Source organism: Manihot esculenta, chromosome 9, assembly GCF_001659605.2.
Source record: "Manihot esculenta cultivar AM560-2 chromosome 9, M.esculenta_v8, whole genome shotgun sequence".
Taxonomy (NCBI): Eukaryota; Viridiplantae; Streptophyta; class Magnoliopsida; order Malpighiales; family Euphorbiaceae; genus Manihot; species Manihot esculenta.
Genome location: NC_035169.2, coordinates 34,899,614 through 34,917,552, shown reverse-complemented (window position 1 = coordinate 34,917,552; position 17,939 = coordinate 34,899,614). Strand labels below are relative to the sequence as shown.

Here is a 17,939-nt window from a genome sequence, read left to right as displayed (position 1 = left end):
ATATATATATATATATATATATATATATATATATATATAGCTTCATTTATTTCCACCTTTTCTATTAAAATAGAAAAATCTCACAAGCATTTAATTAAAGAAAACAATAATAATAACAACAATAATTGTGAAATTAAGGAAAATTTAAGAAGCTTCGATACACAAAGGCATTTCCATTTTTAGAGCTAATTTATACATTGGTTACAGAGTAGAAGAGTAGGCCTTCCCCTGGTTCAGAGAGACAAAGCAGAATCATCATCCTCTTCGAGAGTTGAAGTGTAGACAGTGTACAACGACCAAATTAAACCAAACACACCAAGCAGTATCCATCCAAGAAGGTTGTTGCTTAAACCAAATGGAAGTCCTGTCCCTTCTGTGCTCATTCTCTCATCCACCAACGCCACCGCTGGCCCCGCCATTCCTGCCGCCGCTGCCATCATCGACAAAACCATGCTTATGTTCCTGCCTTCGCTGCTCTTTGCCTCCTCCCTCTCCTCCACGATGCTGCACTTAATTCTGCACCCTCTTCTTGTCATTACCGGCAACCCTATCATTTTTTACAATCATTGTCAGAATTTGATAGAATCGACGATGTCTAAAAAAGGTTCACAACAGTTTCTTACCAAGAATAGGAGTGGAGTGAATCCGAGCTGTCTTGTTGAAGCTTGCAGGGGCAAAGCATGTCGGCAGCTTGGAGGTTGTAAGAGCGGCCATTTTCCAGAACTTGCAAATTTGGAAGAATCAGTGTAATTGAGCACTGGGAGTACTATATAAAACCAGACAAATCAAAGGTTGGATTATAGCCAGAAATTCCATATCCTAATCTTTTGCCAACCTATCTGTGTTCTCCACGTGTCATTACATCTTACATGATAGACTGGGCTGATAATGGGCCGAGCATAGTGGGTAGAAGGTACGGTTGGATGGGGCGGGCCATGACCCATAAAAGAATTTTAAAAGTTGTGCTGAAAACGTTACGTAGTTTCAGACAGCGCAGTTGACACGTAGTGGGAAGAGGACATTGACATGAGAAAGCAAGCGCAGGTTAAGAAAGAAGACACCTTGAGGCGCACATTATCCCAAGACAAAAGTGAGTGCCGCAAAAACCAAAGATCGAACACGAATTCGGCGTGTTTCGTATTTACACGCTTCCGAAGCCGAAGTTTTTCATGTATTTCGTCGAACCTCAAAACACCCAAAACCAACGCTCTTTAAGTTTTAACGGCAACAACGGCAATAGCAAGCTGTAGAACCAAGCCCACGCATCCTCTTTTTCCCTTGTCCAAAAATCCCACATAACCCCGCGCCTACTTCAATCTCCAATTTCTTCACTCCTTTTTAGATCTTTCTTTCTATATCGATTCCTTGCTTTTTTTATTTCTAGATTTTCTTTTGCGGTGTAATGTAGTGTGCAGAGAGGGAGAGATGGCGGGACAGGTGGTGAAAGTAAAGAGTGAGATACTACAGGCATGCATGACATGTCCTCTTTGTAAGAAGCTGCTAAGGGATGCTACTACTATATCTTTGTGTCTTCATACGTGTATGTTTCTCTTTCCATCTCTTGAATTTTGTCCTTTTCTTTTCCCAATGATTTTGATCTGGAGATGTCTTGTTCGTAAATTGCGTCTTACGATCTGGGTTGTTCGTGCTTTGTAGTTTCGTGATCTGGGTTTTGTTTTCCTTGCTTTGTAATTTCTCAATTTCATTGCTTTTCTACGTTGACGTTCCAATTTCGTAAATCCATCATCTTCAACTCATCTGGGTTGCTCGTATCTTACGATTTATGGATTGACTTTTATTATTTGAGCGTTATTATTCCTATTCCTCGTTCCACTAGTCCCAATTCTTGTTTATTTACGTATTACTATTGGTGTTTGCACGTATAGATTGAGTTTATGTTTTCGGTTTTATATATGTATCTCAAGTCCCTGCCTTTTATTGATGAGCCTCGTTTGATCTTTGAATATTTCGTGCACGACCATTTCGTCATCTTATTCGAAGCTACAATCCATATTCCATAGTGTAACAGAAAATACGCACACTTAGATGTTTATATATATATATTTCATCTGGGAAGAATCTCCAAATGCTTTTTGTTGAAATAAAGCAACAAAATAGTTCGTTGTTAAATGAAACAGTTCAATCTACCTGCAATATAATAAATGATTGTTGACACTTTTTGAAAGAAAATGTGACCAACTGTCTCTTATTCATCGTCTAAACCAGTTTGCAGGAAATGCATATACGAAAAGCTCTCAGATGAAGAAGTAGATTGCTGTCCTGTATGCAATATTGATCTGGGCTGTCTGCCTGTGGAGAAACTGAGGTTAGTCCCTGTCCAAACTGCAGCCAAGTCTCACAGGGCACCTTCTTTTATGGTTAGAATTGGCAATCATATAAACTTATTCCTAAAGAACAAGGCATTTTTATATTGCTAAATTCATGAAGCTGTTAGCTCCAATGATTCACTGCATGTTTTTGGAATTTGTTGCTGGATCATGTTAGTTATTGATTGGTCAGTGGCAGTTAACTGCGCACTAGAGAGTATTGAACTTTAACAGTGGCCTTAGCAGGTGTTACTTAGTTTACTATTTGATGTTTTTGCTTAAGTTGCACCTTTTGTTTTTATAATTTTTTTATTTTATTGTTAATAAATATCTCTTGAATCCTTGGATTTTCTCCTCCTTTTCCTTTTCTACCTTTCACTTGTGCTCTAATTGAGGTGTTACTTTGACCTTCTGAAATTAATATATGTATCGTTAGTTTCTGTTTCCTTTATTTGGGTCCAATTGTCGGGGGATATTAAGGATCACCAACACTATGCAAAATGTAATTTGATCTGTCGAAACCAGAGGATATGCTTTAGTGCTGTTTTCCTTAGCTGTTAATCATTATGAGCTTCTGTTTATCAAAATAGTTCTTTGTATCATCTTTTCCATGGTCCTGGGCTGCTGCTAATGCCAATTTTGCCTAATCTGCTTGAATTGTGTGATGTCTTTCTGGCTCTGTATGAGCGAGAAGATTGAATTAGATATCTTTTCACAGAAGCGTTAAGACCACTTTCTGCAGCATGAGATGTAAATTCTAAAGTGGCTTTTCATCTGACTTTGAGCTGGTTTGATGTATTGGTTTTTTAACAATTTAGGCTAATTGCACACGCTTGCATGCCTCACTTGACGAGAAATCAAACAGACAGGGCAAAAGTTTTGAACATTTTCATCTCTAACAGAAAATATCCTCTCAAGTCTGTGTGCATCTCTTGATTTTTTGCAGGCCAGACCACAATTTGCAAGATATAAGGGCCAAAATATTTCCTTTTAAAAGAAGAAAAATTAAGGCCCCTGAAGTTATGCCTTCAATTGCATTGCCAGCAAAACGAAAGGAGAGATCATTATCATCATTGGTGGTTAGCACTCCCCAAGTGCCAATGCAAACTGGCTTGACAGGAAGGAGGTCTAAAGCTAGTGCAAGAAAGGCTGCTGCTGTACGATGCAGTTTTATTGTTGATGAATCCAATAAAAAGGAAGATTCCGCAGAAGATCATCCAATGAGCTCAAGCACTCCTGAGTCTCCTAACAAGGTTGTCCAAAACAAAAGGCAGGTAAAGGAAGCAGGAATTTTCATGTTTTGTGCTTTAATTACTTGATTCTCATTGAGCTACCTCCTGCTTCTTAGATCCTTCTTTACTTTATTAATAGTTTTTTCTACTTAATTTGGTGCAGGATTCTTCTGTCAATGACCCTCTTAATACACTAAGGCACAAGGAAGAACCAGAAGAGGATGCAGAAATAATAGAAGGGAAAGCTGACTTGTGGACTCCCTTAAATTGTCTTGTTGAAGCTGCTAACAGAAGCAAGTCCTCCAAGTCAAATTTGCAAGGACTCTCTCTTGCCAAATCAGAACTTCCTAGTGCTTCCTGTAGTGAATTCCGGTCACCTGGAACAAAGTCCAGAGCAGATTCCTCCAATGGTCATGAAAGTGAAGTATATATGCCTAGAACCAAAAATAAAGAACACAGGCAGGATGTGAAAGTCCAAGATGATAAGAATGGGATAAATTCACTTCATACACCAGTCAAACGGAGAAGATTGACAGCATCAAGGAGAAGGGCAGCTATGGCTGAAGAGCTCAGTGCCTCAGCACAAGTTATGCTCAATACTGCAGGTGCTAAGAACTATAGAAGAAATTGTCCAATTTGGTTCTCATTAGTTGCCTCTGAAGACCAGTAAGTTGCTTCTTGGGCTGGTTGTAGTTCTTATTCTATTATATAAGAATATACTATTAGGAAGCTGGTGCGATGATTGGTCCATTTCTAGCATCTGATCTTCTGGTTCATGGCTGCAGGAAGGGAGATGATTCCTTGCCACAGATATCGGCGTGTTACCTGAGGATCAAGTGAGTCTCTTTGTTCAGATTATCTCTCAAAAATTTGTCTCATTTTGTTGATTTTTATCGTGTTCTGTCTTCATTTAATAAGATGAATACTTTTCAATGTTGAAGAAGGCCATATAAAACAACAAATGCTATTTTGTACATGTGAACTCTAACCAGAAGATCAAATGGATTTAGCTGGAAGAAAGAAAAAAGAAAACCTGGCTTAGAAGAACTGCTCCCCTAGACATGCTAATGTCAAGTTTAACATGCATATCAAATATTACAGAGCTGACAATCAATATGGCACGACAAATTTTTTGTCATATGTTTCCCCCCCGCCCTGGAATGCTAGTATTATGGATAGGTTGGTGATCTGCATACAATTAAAGGGTCATGTACCAGTTTTTGTGTTCTGTATCATTTGACATCTAATCCATTAAGAAGCATGGTGAAGTTTAGAATTAGATCATTGAAATTAGGGTAGATATTTTCTTTTTCATCAGATCTAATTAATTCCTTTTGTGATCACATGCATTGGTTTGTGCACTAGTATAGTTAATGAAGCATTTGGATCTTTGTGTTGGCTATATTGCACCATAAGAAAATGAAAATGGTTGTTAAGGATTAAGATGTCCTTAGTATGTGGTAACCAGAAACATTGTTGATCATTTAAAGAGAATGAAGACAAAATCTTATCCTATGTTGCTTGTGCAGAACATTTATCCTGACTGTTTAGTTAGATATGGAGTTGCCAATGCTGCTATTTGGTGAACTTGTGCATTCTTTAATGATCTGGGTGAATGGTCTAAAACGTTGATTTTCATATCGTTTATGATTCAGCTTTCTGAAATTTCAGTTGCTGCATGGAGGCTACAAAAACCTCTTTTTAACTGTACTATCCAATTATTCCAGATAACTTGCCCCATAAATACCTTTTGAGGGATTTCAAGTATTACCTGTAACCCAGATGGAGTATATGGAAAGTCGTGTAATATTTTCAGTTTAAGCAATAGCTTCTTCATTTCAAAAAGATATCAAACTGCAATGATTTTTGGAATTTTTACTGCATTTCAGAACGTAGTTTAAGGTTTTCATACATGATATTCAAGAATTAGTTTGGCTAGAAATTAGGAAGTGGATGATCATCTTAGTTAATTATTTTAATATGCTAAACCTGACATATGTTGGCTTCAGCATAAAATGGCATGTTAATGAAGTTTACGCGCTTTTTTCTTTATTTGTTGATTTAATCATTTTACCTGTTTTTTTTTTTAACAAAAATTCAGTCCTTAGTCGTAAATATAACTTATAACCTTAATTTGACCTTCTTTTAGTTCGTTGTTGTGGTTCTAATTTTTCTTGGTTAGTACTAGGTAATTAAGAAGCTACTAATCGTCTTGAAATTGATTTTCTCATCCTCAGTTATATTTTGTTGACTTTTTAGTTCTCCCATCACAGGGATGGCAAAATGCCTGTCTCGTTCATTCAGAAGTATCTTGTTAAAAAACTTGATCTTACTGATGAGACTGAGGTTAGTTCTATCTTCCCTTCCCAGAAAGATGACATTGATTTGATGTATTTTATGTCTTACAACATGTTTCTTCATGTGCCTATCATCTACATTGATTTTTTAACATATTCCAATGTATTCGGAACTTATGTTCTTTGTGCATGCATGATGAAACTACATGCTTTCATTTTGCGTAGGTGGAAATAATGTGCAGGGGTCAGCCAGTGGTTCCAACTCTGCAACTGCAAAACTTGGTAGACTTGTGGTTTCGGACAGCATCCTCATCGAAAAAAGTGCCGGCATCGGTGGGTTCCTCAGCTAAGGACTTTGTGATGGTACTGTCATACTGTCGAAAAGTTAAAGCTTCTTTAAATAGCTAAACATCTTTAATTTGTTGTCCTAGATCAATTACAGTATCTTGGTTTAGAAAAATATATATAGTTGGATCTTGTGAAGCTGTATTTACCTTGACCGTTGGATCCATTCCCATGCATGTGATTACATGTATGAATATACTTGATTTTATTTATTCTGGTGGCTGGCCTCATCGTTTACAGTTTGAACTCTGCAGCAATCATTGTTTGACTCTTTCCTTAAAAAACATGATGTTCAAAACCAATATCAGCCAGTAATGAGCAGCATTGAGATTGTCGAATGGTTCTGCAAGTTTTTATGTAAGAATGAATGGGAGCTGGAAGGTGATATGCCAAAATAGATAATTATAAAATGTCTGCAGCTTCTTTAGCAGTACAATAATAAACGAAAGTTCATCATAGGTCATCACTAACCATAATACAAAATTTGGACTAGCAAAAGTTTAAATATATTAATAAAATGTTTTATAATCATTTTAAATTGATATTAACGCATTTTATTTATAAATGTAATAAAATAATATTTTTCAATACTACCTAAAATAATATTTAAAAATAATTATTTTCTTTAGATTCTTTAATTTTCGATTATAATTGTTGTACAGTATAAATTATATGTAAAAAAAAAATTTCATTCGAAAATTATTTAATAATAGTGTTAAAAATATACAAATTTATATATAAAAAGTTTAATAATATAAATGAAAATTTTTAATAAAATGTAAAATTATTATTATTTTTTAAAACTAATAGCACCTTAATCTTAACCTTAATGCTTGGCGGAATTTTTTTTTAAAAAAAAAGGGAAAAGTTGATGTACAATTTTGCCCTTTTAGTGAGATGCTTGTGGAGAAAAGATGAGGCTATATGAGTAACTTGATGAGAAGAGAAAAAAAAAAAAGTTAGACCTAGCTCAAAGCGCTACCGTATAAACGACGACTGGAGGGAGTGGTTGTCCGGAGATTCAGGAGGAAGTCGGAAACTTTCTCTGCGTCGGAAACTTTCTGAAACCAACATGCAACAGGTAACCAAAACCCTTGCAAAAGCCCTTATTTTGTATTTTCTATGTTAGTTTTTTCTTTTCTATGAAAAATTATTTGTTGGGCTTAAATAAATAGCGTCGAATGTGAAGGGCGGGGGATCTGAAACGGAGGTTACTTGGGATGATCAGCAGAATATCAACAAATTTGGTCGATTAAACAACCGATTTCACGAGCTCGAGGATGAAATTAAGATCGCCAAGGCTAGCTCTCTCTCTCTCTCTCTCTCTCCTGCGCAGCCACATTATCAGTGTTTTAATGCTTGTTGATTTATTACCCAATTGAATGTTATGTGCATAAAATGCATTTGGTTAATTCAAGTGGTCAGAAGCTGGTAATCGAATTTGAAACTAATTAGCTATGTTTAATTTTGATTATGAATAGTCAGTCCTTACCCAAGAGATGGAGATGGTTTGGGTTAAGTTTGAGCAGCTGAAGCGGTTAGGTAATTTTGAATCTCTAAATAACCTATGCTTGTGAGCTGATTGAGCTCATCTTGAATTGTTAACTAGTATTGAGATTGTGTTGTTTACTTGCAAATAAGCTTGATCTAATGGCAAATAAAGTGGCAACAACTATAAATAAGAATGGGATTAGGGCTTGATTTCTGAAATATGTCAAGTGTTTTATCTTGTTGATCTGGCTAAGCTTGAGTGGACTGTTTTGTTCTATGGAACTAAATCTCGACGGCTAGTTTGTTATACAACTTTGAGATATCTATTGATATTTTCTTTCCTCCTTTCTTGCCAATTGGATGGGCAAAATAACCCTACTTTACTGATTTATATTTGGTTAAGCTGTGTCAAGTTGTTTCTTCTCCACTAATTTAGTGGCTGTTTCACTTTAGGAAACCAATGAAAATCTGGAAGATGCAAGTAATGAATTGATTCTTACTGATGAGGAGGTGGTCCGTTTCCAAATAGGAGAAGTATTTGCTCATGTTCCGAAGGAAGAAGTTGAAACCAGAATAGAACAAATGAAAGAGGTGACCAGCAAAAACTTGGAAAAGCTAGAAGAAGAGAAGGATTCCATCCTGGCACAGATGGCAGAGTTAAAGAAGGTTCTGTATGGAAAATTTGGGGACTCAATCAACTTAGAGGAGGATTAATGGGTATTGTTCCTTCTACTCTCCTACTTATTTTCCATGTTCTTCAATGAGTAAACCATCAATCATTTTTCAAATGTCAGGAAAAACGTCTATTCCAGCGGTTTTCTGGTTTTTTCCAGTTTGTAGGATGTAAGGTTGCCGATTATACAGTATATATTTTAATGGATGTTTATGAATCGCATATGTATCTGTTGTTGGGTGATTTCTCATGTAGCTTTTCCTATTTAATACGGGAGCACGTAACTCATTAGGTTCTCTTACGTTTGGATAGTAGTCTTTACTTTTCTCATGACTTTCGGAGTAATTTTCCTGCATAAACATTTGATTGCAAGCTTAAGACACTTGTTTTTGAACCTTTAAGAGCACTAGTACATTGAATAATATTACTTGCTCTACAGAGAAGCACCCCTTTTATTTGCATGCACAGATTACAAATGCGATTAAACATCTAGAAAATGTTAACATGTCAAATTAACAGGAATGTTGAAACTCGAATAGAAAAGGGTATTGAATGTTTCATATTTTGGAAACAGCTATCCCGAAACATAAATGTACTCCTCCGGAGGTGAGTTCCTGAGTTTGTAAACAAGCCCAGGAAGCACTTCAGCCTGTGGGAGAGAAAGGGAAAAATCATGTATACTAATTTAACCTTAGTGGATTGGAGGAGCAAATCATCGAAGCCAAAAAATCACAAAGCAACAAAATTAAAGTTGAAAAATTCAATGTCAATGAAAAACTTAAATAATTGGAAGAATGAACAATGAAAGCGTATATTCTACAATTATTTTTATTATTATTATTTCAGAATGAAAGCGAACCACAGGGGTATAAAAAGCTCCAGTCTGAACTTGAAAGCGGCAGAAACGATGATGTATGTACAGTCCATGAGAGGTAGCATCTGCTTGTTTGCTTCGAACCATACATATCCGATGCCACGTGGATTCATACACGTGGCACTGTAGTAGCATCGGATATATAAAAAAAAATTGTCGAATTAATGTAGTATTTGGTATCTAATTGTTTAATTGGAAATATGCCAAATGGGCTTGCTCCACGCTTATACTGTTCACCTATTAACATTCTAAAATTATTTGAATTATATTTTTAAATAATTCAGATATTTATAAAGTTTTATAGTATTTTGTTAATGTCAAAATTAATAAAAAAATTTCAAATTTTTATTATTTAAAATACATAAATTTCAATCCAAGCTTTCTTTTCCCTCGTTTTTTCATTTTGAATTTTTTTTATCATGCAAAAAAATAATTTGAATTTTTTTTTTTATCATGAAAAAAAGTATAACTAAGAGTTAAACCAATCAAAAACCACAAAATAAATAAAAAGCTAAATAAAGTCAAGTCCTGATTGGAATCGCTGAAGTCACCCAAAACCATCCAGTGCCACCACCATCTTCGTCATGAACACAGACCCAATCAGCGCATGCTCAAGAGAGAATAGCAAAACAAAACACTTACATGCAACTAGATGGAAAACCAAGACTCATAGATTCCACACAAAACCTTTGCTGCACAACACCACGACTAGTCACACCCAAATCAACTCAAAGCTCAAGGCATACTTAATTCGTTGACAACTCAAACACCACATGAAGAGAAGCGACGCGACAAAACAAAATCAAAGGGAGCATGAATCGCCGAGCATAGAAACGCAGCCCCAACAATCAAACTTCCTCTTAAAAGTGCAGAGATAAAGACCAGGTTTCTCTACTAATTAGCCGCAAAAGACTCTCGGGCAACAAAATACATAACCTAATCTCAACCACCCAAAACTTAATCTGAAAAGCTAAACATAACCTAACCTCAACCACCCAAAACTGAATCTGAAAAGCTAAATAAAACTATATATCGCCGACCGAAAAAGAGACGCGGAGGCTAACTTAGCCTCGCTGGCAACCAAAATCGAAATCCTCACTGCGTTCTCACGCTTTCCAAATCTGAGAAAACTCAAAAAAGAACAAATTTGAACAATTTGGATTTGGGAATGATCCCTTCCTATCGTTGCTTTGGGGGTGTGGCCCCTTTTAACAGAGTAAAATGAGTTTTTCTTATTCGTGCAGGCTGCAAGCATCTCAAACTGGACGCTAGTGCGTAGTGCCACACCATGACAGAAGTGGGGCAACTCAATATTCCCACATGTATTCATCTGCCAAAATGATGACCCCCAACTCTTGACATGGGTTTTTAATATTAAAGTTTTTAAAAAGATATTAAAAAAAAAAAAAAAAAAAACACTCGTACATTTCAAACGTCCATGATCGGTCAGACTTAACCAAAGATCATTTAACCCAAATCCTACTAAATCTTCTGCAGCTTGATATGCAAGTTTATGCTTACAAGTCTAAAAATGGCATGCTCCAAAACCGCTAATGACAGGGCGTGCAGCAGGTAAAAATTGATCAGTGGAAATTAAAATGGGAAATTAGTAAAAACATCACCTGATGGATCACAGAGTATAGGTTATACATTCTTTAGAAATTGATGAGAATTCTTCCTATGGCAGTCTAATGGCCAACAGCCCATACATATCATAAAGCTAAAAATTTCAGTAACTGGGATTCCCTAATTTGTTCATACTCAAAAACATGTATTCTATAAGATGAGAGCAACAAGGTTTTGTCATGTTGATCATAGAACTCTTTGACAGTCATTACTATGTTATATTTGCAGTCTTGATTCACTAAATCCATTGGCAACCATCATACTGCTTTAATTTGTGCCAACAGATGCTTGCTCATGTAAACATAGATCATAATAATTTTGTAGGGTAGCCATGAAACAATAAAAGAAAGCTCCAACATCTTTTTGCTTTCAAGCAAACAAGCTATCGACAGAACTAAACCAAGAATCTAATGCAACTGTCTTCAATCAAGTCCCCCGTGTTAGACATATATCAGAATAATAGCACAGAAGAGAGAAGAGACAGAAGACAAGAACTTTTTGGCTTGACCATTTCAATGATCCAACCAGTGCTAAAATTAGAGAAAACTATAACATTTTCCACTAATAGATAACCGGAACTGACAAATTAGTAATCACATTGATGACTAAAATAAGAATTTCTAGAAGAAAAAAAAAATAGAGATCACCTCCTTCGCAAATACTTCCTACATAAGCCAACTCGATATATAACAGCATTCTTGCCGCTTTGCAGCTTTGCACTCCCAATCCATTCCCATCAACACAACATTACAGTCAACGAAAAACCAAAGAAGGCATAGAAAGCACCAACCGAACTATTAGCTACCAATTTTCTCATCATTTTGCATACAAAATCTTAGGTTTAAAGTCCGACAATGCAGCATTGTAACACCAAACCAAGAAGAGAACACCAAACCCATTTCAAACAACTCCAGATCACCAAAGCAACACCTAAAAACAATCAAATTCGAGTATAGCTTGTGGTCTTCAAAGGTTGACTCCCAACAACCGAAAGCAACCCACCTTCAAATGCACTCTCCTCGTCAAGAAACAAATCCTCAGTATTTCTAAAAGCAGCATGAACGCCAACAACCACAACACCAACAATCAAAGATACCAACACATTCAATCCAACATGGGTAAACGCCAAAGCCACAACAGTAACCAATCCAAGCGCAAGCAAGACAACTCTATCATCAAAACTTCTGTTAAACAACACCACCGGACCCTCCCGAGAGAAGTATAGGACAAACCAAGCAATGAATATTATAATGAAGACAATCATGGAGACAGGGTGCCATAGAAGTCCTGCAAACAGAATGAAGAGAAATACCATGGCGTAATTTACCCGAAAGTAGTTGGCATTGTACTTGATCCGGGAGATGGCATCCCCGTAGCTATATGGGAGGGAGAACGAGGAACGGTTGAGAAGTTCCGTCCATGGACGTCGAGTGGCTATTACATTCTGAGTTGCAGTGGTGGCGCGCGAGATAAAAGTGAGGGAGGTGACAGTTTCTGGTGGGGGTTGCGTCGTGGTGGTGGTGGTGGTGGTGGTGGTGGTAGGGATGGTGCCATAACCGGCGGATGATTTTAGAGACATAGTACTAGTTTTGTTAGTATACTAGGTATAAAAAACTGAGCGGATCTGGAAATTTTCAGAAAAAGCTAAACTTGGATTTCGATTTCGAAGGAGAAAGGAGAGAACTGAAAGAAATTTAGGGAGAGAACCCCTGACCCCAAGGTTTAATTTTTAGGGTTTCTCCCGGAGATGGATGGGGAAGAAATAGGAACCAGCCCGGTTTTTCTCTTCCCTGGAAGATAAGTAGACAATGAACGAAACAGCTGACATCATTGCTTTCACCTTTTTTTTTTTTTTAACCGTTGCTTTTACTTTTTCACATCTCCAGCCAAAACTTTGCATTTCAGACTAAATTTTTAAATCTGTCATAATTAATTTTTAAGATAATTTATTAAATTAAATTTAAAATTTTAAAATTTTATATTTAATTACAATTATAAATAAATTTTTAATATTTTATTTATTTTTTTTAATTATAATCAATTTTTAAAATAATTTAATCGATTTTAATATATATATATATATATTTAATTTTAATATTAATTAAATATATGATAATAATTCTTTAATTTAATTAATTATATATATTAAAAAAATAACACTTATTATTCTAATTTTTAATTTAAATATAAAAACTTTTATTTTTAATAAATTTCTAAAAGTTAATAAAAGTCAATCTCCTTTAAAAGTTTAAATTAGAAATTAAAATAATAAAAATAAAATATTTTTAAATACATGATTTATTAAAGTCAAATGATCATTTATATAAATTTAATTAATCTATATTATATTTAAAAGTCTATATAAATAATGTACTTTGGGGCATGAGCTGGACGAAAGTTTAAATAATGTGGTGGCCGGCTTACTGGAGCGATTGGACCAAAAACATAGAATTGTAGTCTTTTCTGAATCGAATTCAGATTGTTCCGTATAAGTTTCACTATGGTCAATTAGTAGGTGAAATAAGAGTGAAAACCCCAATAATAAAAAAAAACCTCTATATTTCATATACGGAGCGAATTAATATTTTAAAATTTAGAAAGAGATAGAATTCAGGTGTATTTTAGTAAGTTTGGTCTGGTGTGTTTCTCCTTCTTTTCTTTTCTTTTTTATTGTGTTTAGTGACGTATAATTATCGTCCTGTATTTATAGCATCATGCCACAGTCACACTAACTATTTAATTTCATCTGGTGTCGTATGGATACGATCCCGAACGTCACACAATTTGTTATCTCCCGAGGCTAGAGAAATAAATAGAATCAAATCTCTTAAGTGTACATTCGAACTCGATCCAGTTCATCGATACAAGTTTTGAACTTATACATAATACATGTATAACTGTTGGGTCTTAATAGAATTGAAATTTACTTGCACAAAACTAGTCTAGGGTGTCCCGAGTCTAAAACTCAGTAACTATACTTAATATTGCTATTGTTGAGTAAGGTGCAAAATATATTTTTTTTGTTGCTGCAGCTTGGAAGAACAACAAAAAGACAACAAAAAAACATCATCAAAAGTAAGAAAATTAATGTAATCCCTTGTAAAAGATTTTGTGACAAGGATTTATCTGCAACTTTTTTTTTTTGAAAGCATATCTGCAACTTTTTTTTATACATATTGTAATAACTAGTAAGCATAATTTATAATAAAAAATAAAAAAATATTTTTTTATAAATAAATTAAAATAATATAAATATTAATATAGCTATAACTAATAATTATTATAAGTGAAACTAATTTTTAATGTTATTAATTTTAAATTATAAAAATTAAATTACTTATTATAATAAAAATAATTTATTGAATTTAATATAAAGTTTAACATTTAAAAATTTTAATATATAATAGATATAAAATCAACATTTATCTGAATATATAATTAAAATTTAAGTAGATAATAATTTTATTATTTAAATTAATTTAAAATTAATAAAATTTGAAAATTTTATATATTTAAATTTATAAGTAGAAGATAATTTTATAAGGGAGATTTATAATTTAGTCTCTGGATATTGTCATTATTAACAAGTCAGTCCCTGTATTTTTAGAAACCTATTAAAACGTCCTTTCTTTCCGTCAACGAAATAGTCCTTCCATCATCTTTTCCGTTAAAATTAGATAAAGAAGGAAAGGGAAAATTTTTAAAATCCAATTTTACCCTCAAATAAAACCATTTATTTAGTTCTTGGATATTGCTATTATTAACAAGTTAGTCCTTATATTTTTAAAAATCTATTAAAACGTTTTTATCTTTTTTCATATCTAGTAAAACGTCCTTATCACTTTTTTCTGATCAATAAAATAGTCTTTATCTTTTCTCATATCTATTAAAACGTCCTTATCGTTTCTTTCCGTCAACAAAATAGTCCCTCCTCATCGTTTTTTTCTATCAACGAAATTGTCACTCCCTATATTTTTAGAAATATATTAAAACGTCCTTATTGTTTCTTTTTGTCAACGAAATAGTCCCTGTCTTTTCTCTCCTCCTCCTCCTCCTCCTCCTCCTCCTCCTCCTCCTCCTCCTCCTCGTCAAAAGAAGAAAGAGAAGAAGAAGAAGAAGAAGAAGAAGAACGAGAAGAAAAAGAAGAAAAAGAAGAAAAAGAAGAAAAAAAGAAGAAAAAAAGAAGAAAAAGAAGAAAAAGAAGAAGAAGAAGGAGAAAAAGGAGAAGAAGAAGAAGAGAAAGAAGAAAAAGAAGAAAAAAAAAGAAAAAGAAGAAAAAGAAGAAGAAGAAGAAGAAGGAGAAGAAGGAGAATAAGAAGAAGAGAAAGAAGAAAAAGAAGAAAAAGAAAAAAAAAGAAGCAAAAGAAGAAGAAGAAGAAGAAGAAGAAGAAGAAGAAGAAGAAGAAGAAGAAGAAGCGGAAGGAGGAAGAATTGATGAAGAAGAAAAGGAAGGAGGAGTAGGAGGAAAATAATGGGGGGTAATTTAGTCTTTTGCTATATTTTTAACGGTAAAAATAGACGGAAGGACTATTTCGTTGACGGAAAGAAAATATAAGAACGTTTTAATAGGTTTCTAAAAATATAGGGATTGACTTGTTAATAATGGCAATATTCAAGTACTAAATTGTAAATCTCCCATTTTATAATTGGATTTAAATTTATAATGAATAATAAATTAAGTAGATAATTATTTTATTATTTAAATTTAATATTAATAAAAATTTTAAATTTTAAATTATATATAAATACTAAAAATTTAAATATATTTTTTTAAAAAAGTCAAATTTATAATATAAAGTTATTAAAATAATACATTTAAATATTAAATAATATTAAAAAATAATATATAAAATTTTTAAATAATAATAATTATATATATATATAATAAATATATACCTATAAATATAATTTATTTATATTATAATGAATATTAAATCGTAAAGACTAATATTTTAAAAAAATTAAATAAATAATACATGACATAATATATATTAATTTAAAATTTAATAAAATTATTTTTAAAATGGACTATAATTATAAAAAGGTTTAGATATAAAATTGGAAATTGTAGATATTATAATACCCGGCTAGACTCCGATACCGGAATTCCTACCGTCCGGTGGGATCTCGGATGTCGGAGACCTCTAGAAGGGTAAAAACATGTTTTAGAAAATGTTTTCATGAATTTTAATGTTTTAAGCATGAAATTAAATGAGTTTTTGCATGAAAAGTCCTTGGAGGAAAACCCAGGTTCGGCCGCCGAAAGTCAAGTTCGGCCGCCGAACATGCATGCGTTTTGGAGGCACGTTAGGCCCCCGAAAGCATGTGTAAGGGGAGTCCAGGTTCGGCCGCCGAACTTCAACTTCGGCCGCTGAACTTGCATGTGTTGCGGAAGCACTTTCGGCCCCCGAACGTGGCCTGGCCAGCCACCTATAAAAGGGGTACTTAGCCGAAATGGGCGAGCTTTCTCCCATTTTCGGCCACAGCTAGCTTCCAACCTCCCTCTCCCCAAATCTTGTGTTCTTCCTCCAAATCTCTTCCATTTTTCTTGAGTTTTAAACTCACATTGCAAGTTTTGAGCATTTAAACCAAGTTTTGGAGCTTTGGAAACTCAGGATCTCATTTGCTTGGATCTCCGGGTTTTGATCGCCTCTCTCTCGATCTTCAAGAGGTAAGAGCCGATCTTAAGCTCAAAGTATGTTTTTAGCAAGTTTTAAGTAGATTTATGGGGTAGAAATGCATGCTAGGCTATATTTGAATATTTGGGTTTATGTTATGTTTTTGAACAATGTATGTTGATTGTGTGTGTTTGAAGTGTTGTAGATGGGGTATTTGATGTTTTGAGGCCCCTAGAAACTTGTATGCATGTCCTAGTTGAGCTTTATACATGATTTGAGGTTTTGGGAGGCAAGGGGTTCATGTGAACCAAGTTTCTGCCCTTCTGGCAGAAACCAGGTTCGGCCGCCGAACCCCCTTGTGGAGGCAGCATTCGGCTGCCGAAGCTTGCCCCCGAAAGAAGACTTTCGGATCTGTCTGGGACTTTCGGCCGCCGAAGGTGCCGCCGAAAGTGCCTGACTTTCGGCTCTGGAGGGACTTTCGGCCGCCGAACCTGCCGCCGAAAGTGCCCTGTTCAGCCATTTCTTGCATGTTTTTATGTGATGTTTTCATGATGTTTTAGGGGGTTTTTGGGGAGTATTTTAGAGTTATGTTCAAGTATGTTTGGTCCCTCATTTGAGTCCACCTGTGTAGGTTCGGACCAGAGAAACCGAGGACCCCAGCAGTGAGTTCAGCTGCTTCGGTGTTGTCAGAGTCAGCCAGAGGTGAGTAGGACTAAACTTAATCTTTTAAATTAAATGTTTTATCATGTTTCATGCATCATGATTATGCAATAGGATGATTGCATTAGTTTTCACGAATATGCCGCATTGCATCGATTGTTGTTGATGTGGGTGAATGTTGGATGACCCAATTAGTCCATGACAGGAAGACCAGGCCCCATTCTACAGGCCTGGCACAGAGTAAGGAAAGACCAGGATCCCATTCTATGGTCTAGCACGGTTATGGGACTCGAAGACCAGGAGCCCAGAGGAGGCCCTGGGGAAATGGTAAGTAATGTATGTTCTGACAGGAAAGACCAGGACCTCATTCTACAGGCCTGGCACAGAGCTAACTTGGACTAATTGGTGACAAGTTCACCCAACCCTTATGTGAATTGTCTGTGTTATGATGCATTTCATTAAAGCATAGTATTAATATGTTTTATAGTTCAGCTCATTGGGCTTTTAGCTCACCCCTCTCCCTTTACCCCCAGGCTTGCAGGTGCAGTATAGTGCGGGAGTCCGGATAGAGTAAAGAAGTCATGCTTATGTAATAGCTAGCAATGGACATGATCAAATTGTAATGTAAAGTTTTAATCAGTATAGTCATGTAATGTAATGAGGTTTATGGATATTAGTGTGTGCTTGACCATAGATTGTGCTATCCCTTTAACACATGATCTTAGAGATTTTTACGATGTTTATGTAAACCAACTCAACAGATGTAGGTCACCCCTTTTGGGGGCACTGATGAGAT

The 17,939-nt window shown here is 35.0% G+C and overlaps 4 protein-coding genes across 7 annotated transcripts; 2 read left to right on the top strand and 2 right to left on the bottom strand.

Annotated features, from left to right (window-relative positions):
- Nucleotides 1-107: 107 nt before the first annotated feature.
- LOC110622823 (photosystem II reaction center W protein, chloroplastic) lies at nt 108-785 on the bottom strand. The gene is made up of 2 exons (XM_021767487.2): nt 624-785; nt 108-547 (listed from the first exon to the last, which is right to left on the bottom strand). Exons 1-2 carry the CDS (start codon nt 712-714, stop codon nt 234-236), a joined length of 405 nt encoding a protein of 134 aa, XP_021623179.1. The 5' UTR covers nt 715-785; the 3' UTR covers nt 108-233.
- Nucleotides 786-807: 22 nt separating this feature from the next.
- LOC110622822 (E3 ubiquitin protein ligase DRIP2) lies at nt 808-6,413 on the top strand. 3 transcript variants are annotated; one of them, XM_021767484.2, is made up of 7 exons: nt 808-1,540; nt 2,227-2,326; nt 3,274-3,601; nt 3,723-4,225; nt 4,345-4,395; nt 5,833-5,905; nt 6,082-6,413. In XM_021767484.2, exons 1-7 carry the CDS (start codon nt 1,426-1,428, stop codon nt 6,262-6,264), a joined length of 1,353 nt encoding a protein of 450 aa, XP_021623176.1. In that variant the 5' UTR covers nt 808-1,425; the 3' UTR covers nt 6,265-6,413. The 3 variants fall into 3 exon arrangements, with proteins under 3 accessions (XP_021623176.1, XP_021623177.1, XP_021623178.1); XM_021767485.2 differs by having other exon boundaries at nt 5,819-5,905; nt 6,082-6,225; XM_021767486.2 differs by lacking the exon at nt 5,833-5,905 and having other exon boundaries at nt 6,082-6,241.
- Nucleotides 6,414-7,124: 711 nt separating this feature from the next.
- On the top strand, nt 7,125-8,608 carry LOC110622081 (probable prefoldin subunit 4). Of its 2 annotated transcripts, XM_021766459.2 has the most exons (4): nt 7,125-7,282; nt 7,391-7,501; nt 8,146-8,409; nt 8,487-8,608. In XM_021766459.2, the coding sequence occupies exons 1-3, from the start codon at nt 7,274-7,276 to the stop codon at nt 8,404-8,406; spliced, it is 381 nt and encodes a 126-aa protein (XP_021622151.1). In that variant the 5' UTR covers nt 7,125-7,273; the 3' UTR covers nt 8,407-8,409; nt 8,487-8,608. The 2 variants fall into 2 exon arrangements, with proteins under 2 accessions (XP_021622151.1, XP_043815576.1); XM_043959641.1 differs by having other exon boundaries at nt 8,146-8,608.
- A 2,589-nt stretch (nt 8,609-11,197) lies between these two features.
- On the bottom strand, nt 11,198-12,683 carry LOC110621995 (PRA1 family protein E). Its single transcript, XM_021766326.2, has one exon. The coding sequence runs from the start codon at nt 12,442-12,444 to the stop codon at nt 11,806-11,808; it is 639 nt and encodes a 212-aa protein (XP_021622018.1). The 5' UTR covers nt 12,445-12,683; the 3' UTR covers nt 11,198-11,805.
- Nucleotides 12,684-17,939: the final 5,256 nt, after the last annotated feature.

Bases quoted from the DNA above. Each gene is read 5' to 3' on its own strand.
- LOC110622823 (XM_021767487.2), bottom strand. From the start codon at position 714: ATGGCCGCTCTTACAACCTCCAAGCTGCCGACATGCTTTGCCCCTGCA. The intron at 548-623 runs GTAAGAAACTGT...AAAAAATGATAG, and splicing joins TCACTCCACTCCTATTCTTG to GGTTGCCGGTAATGACAAGA.
- LOC110622822 (XM_021767484.2), top strand. From the start codon at position 1,426: ATGGCGGGACAGGTGGTGAAAGTAAAGAGTGAGATACTACAGGCATGC. The intron at 2,327-3,273 runs GTTAGTCCCTGT...GATTTTTTGCAG, and splicing joins CTGCCTGTGGAGAAACTGAG to GCCAGACCACAATTTGCAAG. The intron at 4,226-4,344 runs GTAAGTTGCTTC...TCATGGCTGCAG, and splicing joins TTAGTTGCCTCTGAAGACCA to GAAGGGAGATGATTCCTTGC.
- LOC110622081 (XM_021766459.2), top strand. The intron at 7,502-8,145 runs GCTAGCTCTCTC...GTTTCACTTTAG, and splicing joins ATGAAATTAAGATCGCCAAG to GAAACCAATGAAAATCTGGA.
- LOC110621995 (XM_021766326.2), bottom strand. From the start codon at position 12,444: ATGTCTCTAAAATCATCCGCCGGTTATGGCACCATCCCTACCACCACC.